This window comes from Carettochelys insculpta, chromosome 4, assembly GCF_033958435.1.
Source record: "Carettochelys insculpta isolate YL-2023 chromosome 4, ASM3395843v1, whole genome shotgun sequence".
NCBI classification, from domain to species: domain Eukaryota; kingdom Metazoa; phylum Chordata; order Testudines; family Carettochelyidae; genus Carettochelys; species Carettochelys insculpta.
This window is the reverse complement of record NC_134140.1, coordinates 100,465,958-100,482,212: the sequence shown is the minus strand read 5'-3', so window position 1 is coordinate 100,482,212 and position 16,255 is coordinate 100,465,958. Positions and strand designations below refer to the sequence as shown.

Here is a 16,255-nt window from a genome sequence, read left to right as displayed (position 1 = left end):
AGTAAGAAAGAATTAACCCCAAAAATGCACTACATTTTATATTAGCATCTTTCCACCCCAGACCTAATTATCATGAAAAAATGTGTTCTTCTGATTGCAGTGTTGTGGCTAGATGACACTAAAATGAATAGAGTACTTTGAAGTATCACTTTTCCAGACGATTTGCATCTTTCCTATGTATTTTTCAGAGTCAGCATAAAGGGAGAGTGTTTGAAGGGTTTCTGTATCATCTTCCCCTTCCTTCCCAGTGAAATATGTTAGATTATTGTAGTGGGCTTATACTACCTTCATTCATGCGGTAAAAGGGGGCATCCAATACAGCTGAAATGATACATTTATTGTTAAGGATGTACTTGTAAGGTGGCAGCACAACACCTCAACTAGCAGTTCTGTGTTTTCATCATCTCTCATTTTTACGTAAAACCCCATGCTTGCATGCTGTGTGAAATTAATGCTACTAATAAGAAACGATATACAGGTAAAGAGCAATGGGCCCTCTATTTTTTCTATGTATGTGTGGAATAAATTTTATGTGCACCAAGGCATGTATGCATGTGTACCACAAGTAGAAACACATGCAGCGTGTGTGTGCGGCTGTGGACCCTGTGCTAATCAGCTAGGTGGCATTTGAATCTCATGAGGGTGGCTGTCCAAGCACTCAGCTTACAGGAACACTGGAGAAAGTAGAGCAAGAACCTAAGGCAGCATGGTGATATGAGCTTCCATTTGTAAATTATGCTGTATCCTCCTTTAGCTTACTTTTTGCCTTTTAATGGTTTAATAGTTGAGTGAAAAGATAGATAATCCACTTCAGAAAAGTTTCATTTGCTTTAGAAATGTTAGTGTATTTTTAAACTACAAAAAGGCCACAGTCACCAACAAAACCCATATTGAGGTACTGTTCAGAGGAGCTCTTCATAATTAGTTTGATTACTTTATTAAATCATGGCTGACTGACAGCTAGTGCTGTAGCCCAAGTAAGGAAGAGTTGTCTAATATTTGCTCATCTCTTAAAGCTATATTGAATCATCATAATACAAACTAGTTCAGACAATAAACATACATTTTAGATAGGATGAAGTTCCATGAGATTACTAACATTAATAGTTTGAATTGCAAGATCAAATTATGACATAAAATGTAATATTAAAAAGCACTACCTTATTTATTATGCATATCACCTGCAGTTGTTTAACTTGGTTGTATAGAATGGGTAAATCTACAACTTCCTTAAAAAAAAAAAAAAAGAAGGAAAGAAAAAAACATATCTACAGATGGAACCTCAAGTAACTAATGTTGCTGGCCCATATTTTCACTATGGCTATTTAAAATAATGCACAATGCATACAGTGCCCATAAATCATGTTGCTATACTTAGAATAGTTTTGACTGGGTAGCTACAGAATCTTTTGTCATGAATGTCGGTTCTTGGTTTCAAATGATCACAGCTCTTCCTGTCCTTGTTATAAATAGCCTACTGTGCAGTTGTTTCAAATGTAATCAGATTAATTGTCTAAGTAAATAAGCCTCATGGACTTATGCAGTTGTGAGGGTGTGTGTTGGATACCATTCCAGTACTAAATAACAAACTATGGATTGTTTGTGGGTTGTTTTTTCTTTTATTCAGTAGTAACAAATTCTAAAACTAAAGTGCTATAGTATCTGATGTCTACAGGAAAAGGATATAATATTCACTTAGCAGCCAGTGAATGGCTGATTAAAATCTTTAAAGTATTTAATAAGATTGAAACACAGAGCAGGGCAGCTCTCTGGTGTAACATTACAGGAAAGGTTCATTGGGTCAGAGAAATAGTAGTGGAGATTGAGCTGTCAGTTACAAAAGCAGTGTACAGCTTTACTTAAGTCAAGAAACTATGAAAACTCTACAAATGTAATGGTGCATTTTTAACATAAAAGCAGCAGTTTCTCATCTGTTAAATTAATGGTGTTTTTTAAAAAATACAAATGTCATCACGTGCTGATAAAAGAAACTGTGTAGAATGGCTGCCTTAACTGTTGGTTAAAACAGATCACACACACAGACGGAGCAATTCTTAGAAAACTTTATAATTACAAAGAAGTCTTAATGCTGTTGGAAGCTTGATGTCCCTGGTGTTTTGAAAGGAAAGGGGCAGTGCAATAGGGCAAGCTCGCTCCCATCAGTCTCTTTGCATACTTCATGTGGTTTCTGGTGTGAGATGGTAATTAATTCTCCTTGGTTTATGCATCCTGAGGCTATATTAGCCAATTGCCAATTTTAACTTATATAAGGTAACTGGTTATGTGGAGTGCAGTCCCACAGACATTCACTTATAGTCATCACTTTTATTTTGATAAAGTAACTTAAAGTGATTCTGAATCAAGTGCAGATAAGTGCTTGTGGCCCTTGCTTAACAAATTACTCAAGCATGTGTCTAATTTTACTGCATATGAGTAGTTGCGTCAAGGCTGATAGCTTCAGTATACCTTGATGAGTTGTGGTCTAAAGCCTGAGTTGTCTTATTTTCTGTTACAAACTTTATATTCCTTAAATATGCCTGTACTGGGTGAAAAACTCTTAGAATTGAAAATGATCTGAATTTCAAGCATCTTTCTTCTATGCACAAGACAAATCTAAGCTTTGTGGGCTGATTTAAGAAAATAGTATGTATCCAAATGAACAGAGACTTTTGTTTTAACACAAACTTTTTGGTACAAAATACATTAATGAGAGTTTTGGTACTGTATAGACTAACACAGCTCCTTTGCTTTTATTAATGAGAGGACATATATTTTTCCAGTTTTTTGTCTTCAAAAACTTTTATTTAAAATTTAAAAATATTTTAAATTTTTCTTTGTAGAAGCTTAGATGCTTTTAAATGTGTGGTTTTGGGACATGAGACATAGGGTAGCAAAAATGATAAAACTATAGCTGGCACTTAGGTTAATCCGGGTGGGGAATTCTGCACCACAGCACATGTACATAATTAAGAAGCTGTGTACATTTTTAATTTTTTGCACTGCAAAAAATGTCAGCCAGAAAGTTTCTGAAGTTCTGCCTTTCACCTCACCAGAGGGTGCTGTGATGATAGAACAGAGTAGCAGCTCCTGGCTGGCTAGGGAAGAGAGCTTGCCTTCTTCACAGCCCCTTTTGGGCCAGATCAGGAGACAGAGGCTAGGAGCATACAGATAAGGTGGGGCTGCTTGGGTGGGCCGGGGGGAAGTGTTCAGATGGGCGGAGGACATTCTGACACAAGGGCTGAATAGGAGTGGAAGCACACCAGTGAGGAGGGAGGTGCATGGCCTGTCGCATGTTCAGAGGAGTGCCGGGCTGCATAGCGACTGTCGTGGCTCAGTAGGGGCACAGAGACATATGAGAATGGTGAGGGGTTGCAGGGCCACATGGGGCTGGAGGGATACATATGGACAGGAACAGATGTGCTTGACTAAATGGGAGAGGCTAGGGGTCAGCTAGACTCTGCACAGGGGAAACTCCCTAACAAGTTCTTCCCACCCTCAAAAAAACCTGTTCCATACTCTTATAGTCTATACCCAACAATCTTCCAGGTTCACACTCAGGTTCTTTCTCAGTAATTATCTCCTCTTCCTTCAGCTCCTCCATTACTCCTGTCTCCCTCCAGCTTTTGCACTGCTTCTGAGGGGTGCAGGAAATGTGGTTCTGTATTGTCTTTTAAATAAATTTTTACTCAGAATCTATTTGTCAAAAATATTCACTGAATCAGTTGTCTGTGTCATTACAGACATACTTGTCCAAAGGTGTTGTGAAATAAATGGCCACGAATAATAGAAATTGGCAATATTATATTGCCTTACTTTGACACACAAAATATGCAGAACTTCACCAAATTTAAAAATACATGCGTAGAATTTTTAATCCTGTGGTGCAGAATTTCTCTTGAAGGGTTATGTGCTGCCAGTGAGAAGGTTTGCATTATTTACATTGGACCAGCACTTTAGCGCAGTGAAAAAAGGGCCACTGAAATAGATGTTGCAATGTAATGATATATAAAGGATTTAACAGTCTAATTAGTAGATCAGGAGGTTTTCTGGGAAATAATTTACAGGAGGTTTTCTGTGCTTAAACTTGGACAACACTAATGTTCTTCAAGTGTATGCCCATATGCATGTTGGACTGCAGGATGTAGATGCGTACGTGCTCACTCCACTGGAGATTTTTAGCTAGCAATGTCCACCAGCCCATACCTGCACACTATATACCTCATGCTTTTTGATGGATTCCCTCCGTCAGACCTCTTTTCTATTTCCAGGGCCTTTGCCCTCAGTTATTCTATCTCCAGCTTTTTCACTTGTGTTATACCAAGTATTTCGGGCTACAAGCCCTGTCACACCTGCTAAATGTCTTTACCCCTTGGCAATGGGCGTTCCAACTGTCTCAGCGAGTTCCACCCCCCATCTGTTTGCAAGGTCTGCGGATCTTGCAAACCAAGGGGGACAGGCAGAAGACCTATCTTGAAAAGCGCTTGCTGAGAGTTGTGGAGTCTGAATTCCCCTTTCTCCCTATAAGATTGGATTAGCTTCCTACGTCATGCTGTAAGCAAATAATGACCATGTGATTTCGTTAAAACTGAACTATTCTGTGAGAAAGAGACCTCATTCCCTGTAAAGAGACTCCACAAAAATATATATATGTATTTATATATCCTTCATGTGCTGGCCTGGCTTCAGCAGCCACAGGTATCAGTGCATCAATATACCCATCAGCAGGTAGTCCAGCAAATGCAGTAGCTCCAAAGTTTATACCTAAAGAAGAGGACTCTAAAGGCTCCACTAAGAAGTCTGTACTGACCACAGTATCTTCCTCCTCTGGCTGCAGCTACAATAACCATTCCAGTTGTACCTTGGGTTAGGCCCTGATACCATCCTCCTTGGTCCACATGCATAGTGCATACACTGCACCTCCACACTGTCTCTAATGCCTTTCCAGATTCCCTATGTCTGTTCCTCTCTCTCCTGCGTCATGGTACAGCTCAAACATAATGGGGCAAATCAGGGCTGTGCTATTTAAATTGATGATGAGAATGAATGTGCCCAACTTTTTTTAGTGCAGTTTTTAAGTACCATATTCTTCACCTGAAAGAGGTTTTGTACAACCATTCCTGTTTCTTTTTAAAGAACTGTGAATAAAGATTGACTTGCGGTAAAATTATGGTAATGCTGAACACAAAAAATGGGAGGGGAGCGAGGAATGGCTTTGTGTATTTAAAAAATCCTGGAGACAGAATATAAAACTTATGAAAAGTTCTTATGAATCTCATCTTCAGATTCAATGACAAATATTTATTTTCCCACCGTATATATAATTTGGTCTTTGTAACTTCTTATCTGGCAAATTTAAGTCAGTAATCTGCATCTGACAGATTTTTTCGGAAGTGCATGTTTTTTATTCTAATTTTTTAAAAAAAATTAACCATGGTACAGAATGAATGTTAATCTTCAAGTTTAAGGAAATACATTATTAACATAAAAATCTTAATCCTTTAAACAAAACAACCACAAAAAACCCTAGGATAACAGGTCTCTTTAACAGAAGTTTAAGGTCTTATATGTATGTTTTTCCTGCTTTTTCTTTCACTGTGACCCTCACTCATTGTACAAAGACCATCTTAACGCTTAGTTTCCCTGTCAGTATTAGTGGTGGCAGCATGTATGACTTGAAAGGAAGCACATGCTCTGGAAGCCTCCTTTCAAATAGAGAAGTGCCAGTAATTCACTTCAGTCATCTCAATTTATCTAGTGCACTGAAGTGCCAGTTTTACCTTATTGCTGCTCAGAAGGTAGCCCAAAACTTGTGCATCAGTGACTGCAGATGACTGGGTTTATGGGGATTAATTTTAGTAACAATAAATGACTCTGTGTATGTTTTTGTCTAGGAAGAAACTTTGAGATTTGCTTTTATAGGATAGTGCAGTGTTTGGGGTATTTTAAAAGTTAACTTGACTTACTGGCTTAGACCCTTGTACTCCGAGCAAAGCATTGGTCATCTACGAGTCTCCTCCACTTCACTCTCTCTGGGGCCAAAACTTCTTACTGACTCCAGGAGCATTCCAGTTATTGTCCTTCAATTTCAGTAGATCTTCTCCACTTTATCTGGGGTCTTCCTCTTTTTGCATTTTCCTTGTGGGTTCCATGTGAAAGCTTGATGGACTATGCTGAATGATGGTTTTCTGAGTGTGTGTCCTAGCAATCCCCAACTTCTTCTCTTGATTTGAACATCAAGTGGCTCTTGTCCTCCCCTGTTCCAAAGTTCTTCGTTTGTGACAAATTCTTGCCATTTGATGCAAAAACTGTACCTCAGGCGTGTGTTTATGAATGTCTGTAGTTTGTGATTTGAAGACTTTTTAGTACACCAGGTCTTGCATCCAGACAAGAGCACACTTTTCACATTTGTGGTGAAGATCCGCAGTTTTGTCTTTGCAGATATTATTTGTGAACTCCATATGGGACAAAGATTCTTGAATACAGCTGTTGCTTTCCCTATCCTGGCATTGATGTCCTTGTCTGATCCCCCATCTCTGCCCATAATATTCCCCAAGTAGGTGGACTGCTCCACATCTTTCAGGTCATCGCCTCCCAGTATCATGATGATGATGTTGGACTGGTCGATCCTCATTGTCTTGGTCTTTCTCTTGTTAATACTCAGTCCTGTCATTGAGGTCGTTTTATCTAGTATTATGGCCTTTTATTCTGTGCATTCATGTAGGTGTCACATCAGAGAAATCAATGTCCTCTAGCTGTTTGAAAAGTGTCCACTGAATAACCCTGTTGATGGCCGTCTCTCCTTTTCGTAATCCAGTCTAGTGTGATCACGAACAAGAAAGGTGATAGTAGGTACCCTTGTTGCACACCTGAGAGTAAGCTGAAGGATTTTGTCAAGACACCATTGTGAACAACTTGGCATGTTGAGGGTTCATGTGTTGAATGGATCAGGTTAATAATATCGGATGGGATGCCACACTGTTCCAGCAGTTTCCACAAAGTGTCTCTATTAACGTGGTTGAAGGCTTTTTTGAAGTCTATGAAGGTTATGTACAGGGGGGAGTTCCACTCAAATGACTATTCTGTGATCATTCTGAGAGTTGCTATTTGGTTGGTACAAAATCTCTCTCTTCAGGAGCTGGCCTGTTCTTCCCTGAGCTGTCTATCAATTTCTGTCTTCATTCTGTCCAAGGGAATCCTATTGAACACTTTTCCTGGAATAGACAGTAACGTGACGCCCCTCCACTTATTGCATTCCTTCAGGTTGCCTTTCTTTGAAAGCTTGATAAGATAGCTATGTTTCCAGTCTTGTGGAATTTCTTCAGTGCCAAATAGAGCATACATCATGTTGACTATTATCTCACTATCTCCCTTGATTGCTTCTGCGGGGATGTTGTCTGGCCCAGGTGCTTTTCCACTTTTCAGATGGGCAATGTCTTTTCTAATTTCTTTTTTTTTTGTAGGTCTGCTACTGTTAGTTTGCAGAGGTATATTTGCAGATGGTAACTCCAGTGGTTCCATGTGGGCAGAGTGGTTTGTAGCTCTTTAGAATGTTCCTGCTATCTACTATGCTGATCTCCTGGGTTTGTTAGCACATGCCCCACCTTATCCTTTACTGGCTGATCCACTGTGCGCCATGACCCAGCTAGCTTCTGTGTGATGTCATACAGATCTTTCAGGTTTCTCCATCCTGCAGCTTGTTGTGCGAGGTTTTCCAGAAAGTTCCTCTTATTCTGTTTTACATTCTTTGTAACTTCTGTGATAACTTCTGAATACAGTCTCTGAGCTTCCTCCTTGGCTGCTCTTGTTTTGCTATTCCTGACTGCTGCTTTTCTGTCTTTTTTGTTCCCTCAGTTTTCGCCGAGTTTCTGCTGTGCTCCATTCTTTGTGACACCTTGTTCTCTTTCCTATTGTTTTATCTCAGGTCTCTTTCCAGTCCATTTTGGTGTGTTCCCATTGTTCCATGGTAGCATGTTTCCGAACGAGGTTTGTCAGAAGTGCATATTGGTTTGACACCTCCACTTGGAAACTGGCTCTTGTCTCTATATCTGTGAGCTGTTCCTTATTGAATCTCAATCCAGGTTTGGTCACTTTTATGGTGTGCCTCTTGAGCTTGAATTTAAGATGTATCATGACCAATCGGTGGTCTGAATCCACGTGTGCTTCTCTTCTAGCATGGGCCTCTTGCATTGATCTTCTGAAAGAACTGCTGATACAGATGTGATGAGTCTGGTTTTCTGACTGGTGGCCCACTGAAACCCAAGTGACCTTATGTATCCTTTTGTGTGGAAAAACACAACCTATCACCAATCTGTTGAAAGAGCAAATGTTACTGAAGTGCTCTCCACTTTCATTCATGTTGCCTAGGCCTTCTTTCCCCATGGTTTCTTCCCTGCCTGTATTTATGCTTCAGATTTTCACAGTGAAGTCACCCACCAAATCAAGATATCCTTCTTTATTTTCTGGTTCACAACACTTTGTAGTTTTTTATAGAAGTCTTTTACATTCTTCAGCTGTGTCATTGGTTAATGCATAACACTGCATAATCAGTACCAAGTTAACTTAGTACTTGTGAGAAGTCCCATGTGTCTAGCAATAGTGGCTGGAATCCTCTCTTTAGCCACAATTGCCACTCTTCCCGAGAAGAGTGATCACCTTTTCAGTTGAGATGTTTGCTCACTCCAGTCCTACATAAATGTAAGGTTTGGAGTTGTTAATGCTGTGGAAATTCCTACTGATATGGTTTGTTTGGGGTGTGTGAACTGAACCCAGTGGATTCAGTTTGCACAGGTTGGCAGTGAACCAAACCCTGCTGAACCTCACTCCCAAATTGAGGTTCCACAAACCCAGGGCTTTCAAACTCCCTCCCGGTTTTATCCAAGCTATAGTCTCTGCCTTTCTGTTAAATTCCCAGGGAGATGCTGGAAGTAGCCAGGTCATGGGATTTTGTGCTCCATTAGCAGCACTTATACAACTTAAGGTGAGGACCAGAGTGGCTGCTTCTTTTCTTATCCCCTTGCCACATCCATCCTCAGACCTAGAAAGATTCTTTTTAAAAAGTGGCCTGATGTTTCATTGACATGAATCTTCATGTGCTGTCCTAGGCCATTTATAAATCTGTTTGTACTATCTTCTACCTCAGGTGTTAGCAACCCTGGCATAGGTGCCAAGAGCGGCACGTGAGCTGATTTTCATCAGCACGTGAGGCAGGAGCTCAGTCTCTCCACTCCCTTTCCCATGCAGCCAAGAGCTTGCTCAAAGCCATGCCACTTGTGGGTTAACAAACAAACAGCTAATGCTACAAACCACCACTTAAATGATAAAGCTCTGCATCTTTATTTATTTATTAATGAAGCTGTTGGAAGTAGGACTGTTAGTCACTTTAAAAAGTATCACAGGCACTTGGACCGTACATAGATGTCAAAAGGTCAATTTTGGAACTCCGCTTCAGATAGGTGCTGGCCCCTGTTCTACCCTTAAGAAAATTGTGATTTAGTGGTGGATAATTAACTCTTCCAGCATAGAATGTACTTTGTAATGTGCTTTTGGATCCTTCAGAATTAAATGAGGTGACATATGTTGCTGTTTAGGCCTCTAACTATGTACTGGGATACATGACTTAACTGCTTGAGGCATTGTGGGATATAGTAGAGGAATCAGTGTTCCTTGTTTACTGTTCATTTGGAAAGCACTGCTTGTGATTTTACGCTCAACTTTTGCTCCCAACTTGACATGTTTATCAGCAAAACCATTCTGTGATTTAACAACAGAATTACCGCTCTGTTCCAAGTTACTCATTCTCAGTGAAGCAGCATCTAATTTATAATCAAATGAATCATACTTTGTTTTTCAAAGATTGAGTTGCTTTAGATACTGTTTTGAAAGCAGCCTTCAAAGACACAGCCGTACCTGCACATTAAGAGGATAACTCTTTTCTGATTGTACAGTCTCTCTAAGGGTATGTCTGATTGCAAAGTTTTGGCAACTAAATTAATGTTGACATACAGAAGTCACCAAAAAAAAGTTGCCAAGCATGTTTACACTGACTCCCTCTTTCAACAGATCATGCCTACATTTTTATCTCCCTTATTGACAGAAAGAGTAGTGTACTGTGAGCATGGAGACTATCATGCCTGGTGACACCTTTCGCTAGCCATGGTGGGAAGGCAAAATGGAGTGCAGTTCATCTTGGGAATTTGAAAAATGTCTCATTAGGCACTGCTTTCCCCCAGGGGCTGCTGGCTCCCTTTTGTGCTGCTAGTAAAACCGCTGGTCTTTGCTGTGCCCTACAGCATCTGCTGTGAAAAAGCATGAATTCCATTCTTCTCTCCTGTGCTGTGAGGACATTGCACTGAAGTTACTGGCAGAGGAAGAAGAGTCACAGGCAGAAGACACTGCATGTGACATGGACAGCAGCAACCTCACATTGCATTTGGCTGTCACAGAACACCTGTACAGTGTAGGCCACCGCTTTTGGGCTAGAGAAACCAGCAGCGAGCAATGGGATTACACTGTCATGCGGGTGTGGGATGAAGAATAGTGGTTACAGAACTTTAGGATGTGTAAAGCAACCTTCTTGGAGCCGTGTGCTGAACTGGCCCTCCAACTCTGATGCAAGGACACCCAAATGAGAGCTGCCCTCTCAGCAGAGAAGCATGTGGAAATTGCTGCGTGGAAGCTAGAGACTGTCAATTGCTAACACTCTATTGGAAATCAGTTTGGAGCAGAGAAGTCTACCATTGAGGCTGCACTTCTGTAAGCATTCAGGGCAATAAATCACATTGTGCTGCCAAGGACCGTGACCCTGGGGAATGTGCACGACATGGTGCCTGGCTTTGCAGAGGTGAGCTTTCCTAACTGTGCTGTGGCAATCAATAACACACACACATACATTTCAGTTACATCTGACAAAGCAGGTCTTTTGCCCACAAAATCTTATGCTCCAAAATATCTGTTAGTCTATAAGGTGCCACAGGACTTCTTGCTGTTTTTGAAGATACAAACTCGGCTCCCCCTCTGATATATTTCAATTGTAGCACCAGCCCACCTTGCCACGGAGTACAACAGGAAGGGATACGTCTCGACGGTAGTTCAGGCTCTTATGGATCACAGTAACTGTTTCACAGACATAAATGTGGGGTGGTCTGGAAAGGTGCATGACACATGAATGTTCAGGAACACTGGCTCGTACAGAAAGGTTCAGGCAGGGACTGACTTTCTAGACCACAAGATTTTCCATAGTGATCTGGGGAGACCCAGCTTAGCCCTTACAACACTGGCTCATAAACTTTACACAAGGCACCTGGACAGCAAAAAGGAGTGACTCAACAACAGCTGATGCTTCCTGGTAGTGGAACATGCCTTTGGCAGACAGAAAGGGAGATGAAGATGCCTCTGTGAGAGAGTGGACCTTATGGAGGATCATATCGCCATGGTTGCAACTGCCTGCTATTGTTTGCATAATCTGTGTAAAAATTAGTGAACTATTTGAGGATGGGTGGACAACCGAGGCACAGTGCTCAAGGGTGCACAGTTTCAACAGCCAGACTCTAGTGCTGTCAGAAGAGCACAACAGGGCTGCCATTAACATCAGAGAGGCTTTGAGGAACCACTTTGAGAATGAGGGGCACTGAAATGTCTCTTTTATAGGGTTGTTTCCCTGCTGTGTCTCACTCCTCTTTGACTAGCACATTCCTGTGAAAGAAGGGGATTTAATGGCTTGTACCTGGGGCCTGAGCAATTGCTAGGTCATTTGTAACACAAAATAAAGTCACTGTACTACTAAAAATGTTTGCCTTTATTGATGTATGCAAATCACGGTCACACGCCTAAAGATCAATGTTTGCTGGTATGGAAGGTTTGGGTCTCCTCCTTAGTTGATGCGGTCTGTCAGTGGGAGAAGTTTTCTGAGTTCTCAAGGTCTCACGTGCACCAATGTAACAAAAGGTCTATTGTTAAATTCCTGCTTAAGGCTGAAAAATTGCTCTTACAAGCACCTTTTTTAACATATGAAGCCACTTTCCTGGTGGCCCTTGCAAGACGCACACATCTCTGTGGGCACGGTAAGCATGGTGAGTTTGGGGGAAGAGGAAGGGCCAGTGCAGGCTGTGCATAGGGACATAAGAAAATACAGTCCTGGCTTGTGCGACAGGTTTTCATGGAAGTAATTGTAATGATGCCTCATTTGTCCACAGGCTGCACTGGTCAGTTTCCTGGCTCCCACAAGGAAGTGTTGGTCAGTTTCCCGGCTCCCCTCACTTGCATGAAATATAACTTATGCATGGCTGCCCGGGAATGCAACCTATGCCTAAATCGGGGGTTTACTCTATCTTCTATATGCCAAGCACTGTCTTGTCTTGTGTCAGTTGGCATAGCATGTGAAGCTCCTACTTAGAACATCCTGTGACTTTTTACTTCAGTTCTCTTTTTTTTCTTTTATATAGTAATTTAGATTTTCTATCATGAGCACAATGTCAGAACGCTATCCACTCGGCTTCACTCTGGGTGATTACTGAAGCTTGGTGTTCTAAATGCTTTGCCAAGGGTTAATTCTGTACCATCATCTTCATTGAAAACATGTGACAAGTGAGAGAAGAAGAGGGTGGAATACTGTTTCTGAGCTTTGGCTAGGATGACGTCATGAAAGACTTTGGTGAGAATGGTTTAAGTAGAATGCAAAAGGTAGAAGTTTAACATGGAGAGGAGCACAAATCACTTATTTTAGTTCTTGCAGTGCACTTAAACATAGAAAGAAGGTAGGGTGGTAGTTGGAGAGGCAGGTAGGACCAAGGATAGCTTTTTTTAAGATGGCAGAGACTAAAGCGTGCTTGCACTGTGAAGGAAGAGAAACCAGAGGAGGTTGAGAAGTTAAGGAGAAGAGTCAGGGAGGGGCTGAAAGTGGGTTTGAAGGACGTGAGAGGATGGGATGGGGTTCCTAGAGCAAATGGAGGGGTTAAAGGATGAGAGTAGGCTGTGAGTGGGAGGGGAAGATGAGAGTTGCAGGAGGCAGAATGGAAGGGGAGTAGGGGGGAAGGAGAGGTCAAGGCCTGTTTAGTCAGTTTTCTCTTGGAACCTGTTGGTGAGATCTTATGCAGAGAGAGAAGTGGAGGAAGGGAGGGTTTCAGAAGGGAGTCAAAGATGGCAAAAAGCCAACTAGTGAATGCACGTGTGGGATTCAGCTGAAGTTGGAAAAGTAGAGATATTTATCCAGGAATATGGCAGATGTGAAGGAGAAGGGAATAAATTTCAAGTAGAGGAAATCAGCCTTCTTGTGGGATTTCTGTCAGAGATGCTCTACATTGCTTGAGCAAAGGAAGCAGATGTTTGTCCAGTTGGGAACATTCAGGTTGTGTGCCAGGAGCTTGATCATCCATGAATATAGCTGGAGTGTGTTGATTCATTGTTTAAAAATGTGTTGCTCTGAAAAAAACCCCAAGCATGTTGTCTTATGAAAACCTATTCTTGTTCTAACACGCAGTATACTGGCAACACAAAGTGTGGCTGTTTCTGTGCTGTCTGGAAATTGGACAGCTGTTGGCTTTAATCTCTCTAGTAAAGGTGGTAATAACAAGATGCCATTACTTTTTTTTTCTTTTCATATAAATTATAGACTTTGGATTATAAGGAATTTAGGAGTACAAACTAGTTTCTGTCAGCTTTTCCCAAATGAGGTTTGATAATGAACAGAGTTTACCTTCAAAACAAAACAGAACCAAGTACCCAGAGAGAGTTATTTAAGAATACACTGAAAAAGATTCTACCAAAACAACAACAAACACAGATAAAGTCGCGTTCTCAGATGACCTTCCAGTGATATAAAACAAGCAAAAATGAAATTCAGAGTTAGGAATGATACTCTATCCCTTGCTTTCCTAGTTACAGTACTTCAAACAGACTGTTTAGTGTAGTAGTTAACTTAAGTACAGAAGAACGGCCACACTGGGTCAGTTTTCTAGTTTTCATGAACTTTAGATTGAAGTCTGTTCGTTGGCATATCTGTGCGTTATGAAAGGGATTAATTGAAGATTAAATTCCATCCTAAATAGCGGATATCTTTGCTTTTACTAGTTGCAGTAAAACCTTCAAACTGAATCAAACTATTTTGCTTTCTGTTGTAATTTCCTTTATTTTAATAACACTTTCAAAGAAATAAAAAGGTCTTTGGTGATGTGCATGAGTCACTTCGATATGTCTGCTTTCATAAAAAAACAACTTCAGTCTGTAGTTACATGATATATAATTCACAGAGTAAATGTCAATGTCTGTGTCATAATTCTTGGGAGTAGTAATTACTTTAAATGTATTTTTAAATAAAATAATAAATAATTAAAATAATATACAGTAAAATTTCCTAAATTTGTAAAACTTCTTTGGAATCCAGTTAAACCAAAACTGGAACGTACTATGTACAGGCAGAAGATGCTTCTTTCTTAGAGAGGGGTTTAGAAGCTTTACATGGCTTTCTTTTCTACATAGAAACTATTCTTGATAAAATGATGCCCTGCATCCCCTTCGTGGCTTAATAAGTGTACTGACTCTCCTTGCTGGTCTGGAGGCAGTCAGCTTCACAGAATTTTAACGAGGTCAGGGTCAGATGTGTTACTCTTATATGCTTTCATACCCTGTTAAGATCAATCAGCGAGGCCTATCTGTAGCAGTCATTTCCTTCTATTTTTCTAGTACTGGTATGATGACAAAGCAGATGACTGAGACTCTTCAGGACTGACTACGGACTGGGGGCACCATTTAACAAAGAGTAATAACAGACCTGGCTACCATTTGACTCTAGTGGTGTCTGAGATATCTTGGTTGTTTTCTATTCTATGTAAGGGGGAAAGCTGCTTGGTTTGTTGTTGTGTGGTAACATTTGGCATAAGTTGCCTTTCAAATGAACATTTTATTATATAATCAAAATATTTAACCATCTATTCATATTGTAGAACAAAAAGTCTCAATGAATGTTTCTCATCAAGGCTCCAACACAGGGCTGGAGTGACTTCTGCTTAGTCTGTGGTGACAGCTTGGAAGCATGTCAGAACACAGAAGTTAGCTTTCTGTGGTGACGGTGGAGGAGGAGGAGAACACAAAGGTAACCTGTGGAACCAAGACCCAAAAATTGTTGATTAGTAATCCCAGTTTTGCCATTGACTTCCTACAAGGTTTTCAGTAAATCACTGATACGTTCTGTTCTCTCCGCACCCCTCCCCCAGTTTGTAAGATGGGGGTACTGCTTGTATTGCAATAATATTATATAGATTAAGTACTGTAGCTAATACTAATAAAACACTTGGAAGGTGCAGTGTGTTAATAGTGTAACTGTTACCATCTGTCTGATTAGGACTCGCCCTATTTCTCACTGTTTCTTGTAAGTGTTTTTATATGTGTGAAGGCCTTTAGCTGAAAGCAACAAGTACCACAGGAAAAAAGAGGGATTTATTTTGTTCCATCTGTTCATAGACCTGACTGCAAAACTTACAGCTTCTAAATATGTTTCACTTGCTGGATAGCTTGCCTGGCAGTTTGAACTTAGAATGCTTCAGTTGAAAGTCATCTGCACTTGTAGGGCTTTGAGGCAACAATCCATTTAACTGCTAGTTGATAGAATAAGTGGACCATAGGTGTACATCAGCTGAAGTATTAAACAGTCTTTGAGCAGCTTATAAAGAAACAAACTCGTGTTTCATTATTGCATTTTGCTCTTGGTGACAGGAACTAACTTCTGTTAAACAAAACATGCATGTTGCCAAGCATCTTTCCCAGTAATATTACATTTCTTTATATTTTATATGCATTTATGAAAGAAAGGGAATTGTTTCTGTCCAAGATCTGACTTACATACCAGTCACCTTCAAAAGTCTGCCAAGTCAATGTTGTGTAATTCTGCTCCCTGTGCTTCCTCTTACCTTACTTCAGTGTGTCTGGCTACTTAACACTGAGGACCTGTGCAACCTTAATACAAAAGGATGTGTGAATTGTAAAGCAAGAAAGAAAATGAGGTGAAGTGTAGTTATGGTCAGAAAAGTGACAGTAAAATAGCGTTTTGTTTAGCAGATTTGTTTCCCTTTTGCATTTTGGGTTATATATGCTTTGTTTCTGATTTAACAAAACAAATGTTTTGGCTCACAAAACACAAGCTGATTTTAGAGGGTTGATAATTATAGATATAGATACTGTGTGTGTGATCATATCTAGTATAAATGCCTTTGGGACACAACACCCAAGGAATCACATGATGCTTCTGACTGCCAGATGTTGGGAC

General features: G+C 40.5%; 1 protein-coding gene across 4 annotated transcripts in view; it reads left to right on the top strand.

Moving 5' to 3' along the window:
- Positions 1–16,255, top strand: part of AFG2A (AAA ATPase AFG2A) — a 269,455-nt gene that overhangs the window by 154,444 nt on the left and 98,756 nt on the right. Inside the window, exon 15 of one of the 4 annotated variants that reach the window (XM_074993345.1) lies at positions 14,937–15,072. The exons of the other annotated variants lie outside the window; for them this stretch is intronic. Coding sequence (XP_074849446.1) covers positions 14,937–14,954 — 18 coding nt within the window. The 3' untranslated portion in view covers positions 14,955–15,072. Of the gene's footprint in view, positions 1–14,936; positions 15,073–16,255 lie in introns of those variants that run through there. 4 annotated transcript variants of the gene reach the window in all.